Genomic DNA, 6,173 nt, shown 5'->3' with positions numbered 1-6,173 from the left:
CCACCCGCAGTGTCTGGAGCAGCCGAGAGCCCTGCGCTGCTCATCCCGACCTGTCCCGGCTCCATCCCCGCTCCTGCCGCGGCTGCGAGGGCTGCGGGAATGGGGCACCGAAAGTGTCGCTGCTGCTGGGGGAGGAGGAGGAGGCAGGGAAGGGCAGGGATGAAGGGGGAGGAGGAGGTGGGGTTAGGGAAGAGGAGCAGGGGGAGGGGGAACGGAAGAGCAGGAGTGGGATGAAGAGGGAGAGGAGAGACTGTTGTTATCTTATTGTTATTATATTGTTAAAGAGTCCATACCTTCTCGCTGGTTCTCTGCCACATAGCTCTTCTCTGTTCTCTGTAGTGCAGTTCCTCATGGTTTCACAGGGACTCCTCCAGGGCTCTCAACCCACCTCTTTTATCCCAGCTATCTTTACCAGCCACAGCTGCTGCCCAACTAAGGACTTAGCAGCTATGACTCATTTAGAATAGCTAGGACCCACTTATCTAATATAATATATAGACTCTCACTAAATTCCAGTTGTTGTATTCTTATTGCTGTTATAACAATACATATATTCAGGCCCCCACAAGAGAAAAAGGCGGATCAAGGCTGAGCTGAGGGAACCACGCCATCGATTCCTGCCTGAATTCGCAGCCCCCACCTGAGGGATCATCATCCCCAATCGCGCCGGTGAGCGGGGAGGGGGAGCTGGGCCCAGATATCCTGGGGGATTCCTGGGTTGGGTTTTTTGGGCGATGTTTGGAGAATGAAGAAGTCCAAGGCTGAGCGGAAAAGGCCCCTTGGGGGGACATCGGGGGGTGGCGTTGGCGGCTGCCGGCAGAGGCAGCCTGGAGGAGCAGAGCCCTGTGTCCCCCAGGAGCCCAAAGTGGGGAGCCCAGAGAGGGGGGAGCGGCGCCATTGGCGGGAGCCTCAAGAGCCTGGAGAGGGGCAGGGGGAACTCCTTGGAGCCACTGCAGCTCAAAGCAGAGAATGAGGAGAGAAGGGAGCTTGGGAGCCCAAAAAGCCCCGGCATCCCAAAATGGAGAGAGGGAAGCGGGGGGAGCTTTTGGCATTGCAGGTACTGCCATCAGCCTGGGCAGGGCGGGCACCGAGGAATAGGGAGACCCCCAATCCAAGCGTGACCCCAGCAGCTGGGACAGGGGGGAATCCCCGAACAGCAGAGGTGAGGAACCAGGGATGGGGAACTCCTGGGAGGCTTTTTCAGGGCTGAATCTTGGTGTTTGAGAGGTGGATCTTGAGCCCAGATGGCTGGTGATTTGTAGAGATGGACTCAGGCAGAGGGACCTTCAAAGTCAATGTGTGTTGGGGAAGATGAAACAGGAAAGCCTTATAAATACGATTGTCTGGCAAAAGACTTTGAGAATATAGAAAGTATAAGGAAGATTGATTAAAAGAGATCCCTCAATTAGTGAACAACTGGAAAACAATGGTGTGGCCAGCTGAAGGTAATCCCCTTTTGATGAAACAATTCCCTCTGCTTGCAGACAGGTCCAAGGGTCAGGGCAGACCCTACTAGCTCAGCAGAAGGCGTCCAAAGAGGAGTTTTTAGGGTTTAAAATGTAACACAATATGGTAATGTATTGATTCTTATAGGCTGTATGTAAATGCTCTAGGATTTGTATCTTGTACTAGATTGGTTAGTGAGAAATTGAATATTCAACACAGAAGAAGATTCATTGTATTGTAACGGGACCCTTACTCTCTTACGCTCTTCTTCTCTTACTCTCTCACCCTCTCATCCTCTCTACCCCTCTCTTCTCTCGGGCCTGCTCCGAGCTGTGCCTGCCAGCTCCAAGCAGGGCCCTGCACCCAGGCCCTTTGCAATAAACCTCAAGTTCCACGACCTGGCTGCAGAGCTCTCTTGTCTCTGTCCATCCCGACTGTCCTACCCCCCAGTGCTCCTACAAACGCGCTCATCCCTTGTTTTCCCCAAACCAGGATTTCCAGGATTTCCCCAAACCAGGATTGCCAAGGCCTGGGAGGCTGCGAGGAAGAGGAAGATGCCCCAGGACACTAAAGCAGGTGAGGAGGAAGTCAGTGCCCCTTTCCCCTCTGTGCTGCTCTATCTCCCAGCCCAGCACGGCCCTGGCTACAGCTCAGCCCTGGGGGGATCTCCTTGCCCTTGCCTGTGGCACAGAGGCAAATCCCATCCTGTCCTTGTCCTTCCTTCCCCAGAGCAGGAGGTGAGCATGGAGAGCAGGGAGGACAAATGCCCGTGGCAGAACCTGGTGGAAGAGGCCGTTTTGAGTGGCTCCACGGCGCAGGAAGCCAACGGGGAGGAAAAGCCCCGGAGATGCCGCACGAGGAGGGGCTGCAAACGCAGCCGGCGGGGATCTGAGGGGGAAAGAGCCAGCCTGGGCTGGGAAGGCAGCCAGAGATGGAGCCAGAGCTCGGAGCTGGTGCTCCATGAGCAGCTCCATGATGGGGAGAAGCCCCATATGTGCGAGGAGTGTGGGAAGAGCTTCAGGTGGAACTGCCACCTGATTGTGCACCAGAGGATCCACACTGGGGAACGGCCCTACGAGTGTGGGGAGTGTGGGAAGACCTTCAACCGGAGCTACCACTTGATCATACATCAGAGGACCCACACTGGAGAGAAGCCGTATGAGTGTGGGGAGTGTGGGAAGAGCTTCAGAGAGAGCTCCAACTTGATCACGCACCAGAGGACCCACACTGGGGAGAGGCCCTATGAGTGTGGGGAGTGTGGGAAGAGCTTCAGGTGGAACTCCGACCTGATTGTGCACCAGAGGATCCACACTGGGGAGAAGCCGTACGAGTGTGGGGAGTGTGGGAAGAGCTTCAGCCAGAGCCCCAACCTGATCCGGCACCTGAGGACCCACACTGGAGAAAGGCCGTACAAGTGTTCCGAGTGTGAGATGTGCTTCGGAGAGAACTCCAGCCTGATGAAGCACCAGATGACCCACACTTGGGAGAGACCCTGTGAGTGTTCCAAGTGTGGGAAGAGGTTTAAGACTGGCTCCCGTCTCCTCCGGCACTATCTGAGTCACACGGAGGAGAGGCCCTTCCAATGCCCTGACTGCGGGAAGGGATTCAAAGAGAACTCCAAACTCGTCACCCACCGGCGCACCCACACTGGGGTGAGGCCCTACAAGTGTTCCAAGTGCGGGAAGAGGTTTAAGACCAGCACCCATCTCTTCCGGCACTATCGGATTCACAGAGAGGAGAGGCCCTTCCAATGCCCCGACTGTGGGAAGGGATTCAAGGATAACTCCACCCTCATCACCCACCGGCGCATCCACACAGGGGAGAGGCCCTACGAGTGTTCCAAGTGCAGGAAGAGGTTTCAGACCAGCTCTGATCTCATCCGGCACTATCGGATTCACACAGAGGAGAGGCCCTTCCAATGCCCCGACTGCGGGAAGGGATTCAAGAACAACTCCCACCTCATCATCCACCGGCGCATCCACACTGGGGAGAGGCCCTACGAGTGTCCCCAGTGTGGGAAGAGCTTCTCCAGGAGCTCTCACTTGACCCAACACCAGCGGAGGCACCACTAAGGGAAGCCCTGTGAGTGCCCCGAGTGTGGGCAGAGCTTCGTGCGCTGCTCCTGCTCCATCCCCTACTGGAGGAGGCACTTTGGGCACAGCCCTGGTCACTCACATTCCCTGTGATCCATGTTGGGAACACACCTGGCTGCTTCTCCTTTTGGTTTGGCCTTATTTTTCCTCTGCTTCACCTTCATCCTTTAAAAACACCCAAAACTGGGTTAAATGAAGGAAATTGATCAAATGTATCTGACGTTCCATAATTTCTCAGTTGTTTTAGATGGTATTTAGAATTTGGGGACATGTTCTGTGTGGAGTGCTGCTGTTCCTAAGAGGCAGAAATTTGATCTCACCCTTCTTGTGTTGCTAAGAACTCCTCCCCGGACCCAAACCCCAACTCCACCCTTGGGATACCCTATAAAAACTCCACGGCTCTGCCTTTGCCTTGTCTTTGGGGGGTAAGAAATGGATTCCCAAAGGATCAGCCCTTTTCCCACTGGATTCCCAAAATTTCAGCTTTTCCCACTGGATTCCCAGAGGATAAATCTTCTCCCACTGGATTCCCAAAGAATCAGCCCTTTCCCAGTGGATTCTTAAAATTTCAGCTTTTCCCACTGGATTCCCAAAGAATCAGCCCTTTCCCAGTGGATTCTTAAAATTTCAGCTTTTCCCACTGGATTCACAAATAATCAACCTTTTTTCCAGTGTATTTCCAGATGATAAATATTTTCCCACTGTATTCCCAGAGGATCAGTCGTTTTCTCACTGGATTCCAAAGGATCAGCCTCATTCTCTACTGGATTCCTAGAGGATCAAGCTTTTCCTACTGGATTCCCAAAGGATCAACCTTTTTTTCCAATGGATTCCCAGATGATCAACTGTTTCCCACTGGATTCCTAGAGGATAAATCTTTTCCCACTGGATTCCAAGATGATCAACCTTTTTCATGGATTCCCAGAGTATTTTGACTCTGTATGGTGATTTGACGGGAAATAGGTTGTCTAGGATGTGGTGGTCAAACCAATGGGTGCTCAGATTTTAATATTGGCACCTGGTTTGGCCCCTGGGACATTAGATCCGCCTCCGAGAACACAAGAGTTTAAAGCAGAGCTCTCCCCTGGGCAGCTCTCTTTGGATTTCCGGTGGGAAAAGGGTTTGGATCTCTCAGTGGCAGGGGGAGGGGAAGCCACACGGCCGTGAGGTGGCCGGGCCTGGGACAGAGATGGGAGGTAGGCCCAGCCCAAGGGTGGAAGAATGGAAGAAGTACTGAGAGGTATTTCCTGCCCCCCTCCCCCTCGGAGAGATGAAGGTAGAGAGAGAGAGAGAGAGACAGAGAGAGCCAGAGAGAGCTCTGCCAGGGACTGTTATCTTGAAATTTGATATCATGTGTTGTCTTGAAATTTGATATCACGTGTTGCCAGCACAGCCTGCCCGTGTGTCTGGCTGCTTGCAGGAGCTTTTAACCCCTTTGTGGACAATGAAAACATTGCAGAGCATTGACCTTTCCTGGAGGGGAGATGGAGTGGAAGATGAAGAGGGAACTGAGCAAGTGTTGAAGGTCTGAGCAAGGGAGAGATATGAAAAGAATAGAGAAGAACTCGGGTGGAAGAGATGATGGAGTGGCTGCTTTGCTGGACTCTTTTTGTATAGCCATGGACAGAACCATGTTTCCTTGTGATATAGAGACTGTATCCGGGGGGGGGCAATGCCCTGGAACCAAGAGGGTTCAGTGTTGGTGCCCCTCGGCCCCAGGGGGAATAATTTGGGAGGGGCAGGTGTCCCAAAGGAGAGACTGTGCCCTTTTTGGAATGGGACAAGGCATCCTTAAAAGATGACCCTGGAAGCAGCTCTGGTCCGTGTTCAGTGGTGAGAGCACTGGACATGAAAGGAAGAGGTCACCATGGCACAAGAAGGACTCCTCTCCTCTTGATGAACTGAAGATTGATTGTTTGAAGGGTGGTGCTGGACCGAGAGTTTTGGGGAATGTATTGTATTGTATTGGAGAGTTGGTGGGGAGGAGGGGGAGATGTATTTGTGAAATTTTCATTTTCCTTGTGTGTTTTTTTTTTCCCTTGTAGTTTAATTAATAAATTCTTCTTTATTTCTAAGTGGGAGCCTGCTTTGCTTATTCCTGGTCACAGCTCACAGTAGAAACGAGGGAGAGGGTATTTTCATGGCGGCACTGGCATTATGCCAGTGTCAAACCATGACACTCTGTCACTGTTGTTTTTGTTTGTGCTACTGCATTTGTATTTTTAATTTTTCCTAATAAAGAACTGTTATTTCTACTCCCACATCTTTGCCTGAGAGCTCCTCAATTTCAAAATTAATTATTATTTTTATAGTTTTTTATTGTTATTATTATTACTACTAATAATAATCATCATCATCGTCAAAGGGAGGGGGTTTACATTTTCCATTTCAGTGGAGACTCCTGAAATGGGGAGACACCGCCAAGGATGGGCCATGTAAAATAGTTCCTAAAATATGTAAATTAGTTTATGGATATGTGTGAGGGTCTATGAATATGCAACAGGCTGATGTAATTAAAACCAGATTAATTAAGGAGTGTCCCCAAAAATAACTAGGGGGCCTTGGTGGCCAAAACAACCTTTGCCCAATGGTCCTTGTCTCCCATTACATCAGCCAGTTGCATATTGCTAGACT

The 6,173-nt window shown here is 51.5% G+C and overlaps 1 protein-coding gene across 1 annotated transcript; it reads left to right on the top strand.

Annotated features, from left to right (window-relative positions):
- Positions 1–257: 257 nt before the first annotated feature.
- LOC134432732 (zinc finger protein 501-like) lies at positions 258–5,800 on the top strand. The gene is made up of 3 exons (XM_063181625.1): positions 258–669; positions 1,939–2,022; positions 2,176–5,800. The coding sequence occupies exons 2-3, from the start codon at positions 2,001–2,003 to the stop codon at positions 3,516–3,518; spliced, it is 1,365 nt and encodes a 454-aa protein (XP_063037695.1). The 5' UTR covers positions 258–669; positions 1,939–2,000; the 3' UTR covers positions 3,519–5,800.
- The last annotated feature ends 373 nt before the right edge of the window (positions 5,801–6,173 follow it).

This window comes from Melospiza melodia (assembly GCF_035770615.1).
Source record: "Melospiza melodia melodia isolate bMelMel2 chromosome 7 unlocalized genomic scaffold, bMelMel2.pri SUPER_7_unloc_1, whole genome shotgun sequence".
Classification (NCBI taxonomy): domain Eukaryota; kingdom Metazoa; phylum Chordata; class Aves; order Passeriformes; family Passerellidae; genus Melospiza; species Melospiza melodia.
Note: the sequence above shows the minus strand (reverse complement) of the source record. Positions and strands in the feature narration are given on the sequence as shown.

Coding starts and splice junctions, on each gene's coding strand:
- LOC134432732 (XM_063181625.1), top strand. CDS start 2,001: ATGCCCCAGGACACTAAAGCAG. Junction 2,023..2,175: donor GCCCCAGGACACTAAAGCAG/GTGAGGAGGAAG, acceptor TTCCTTCCCCAG/AGCAGGAGGTGAGCATGGAG.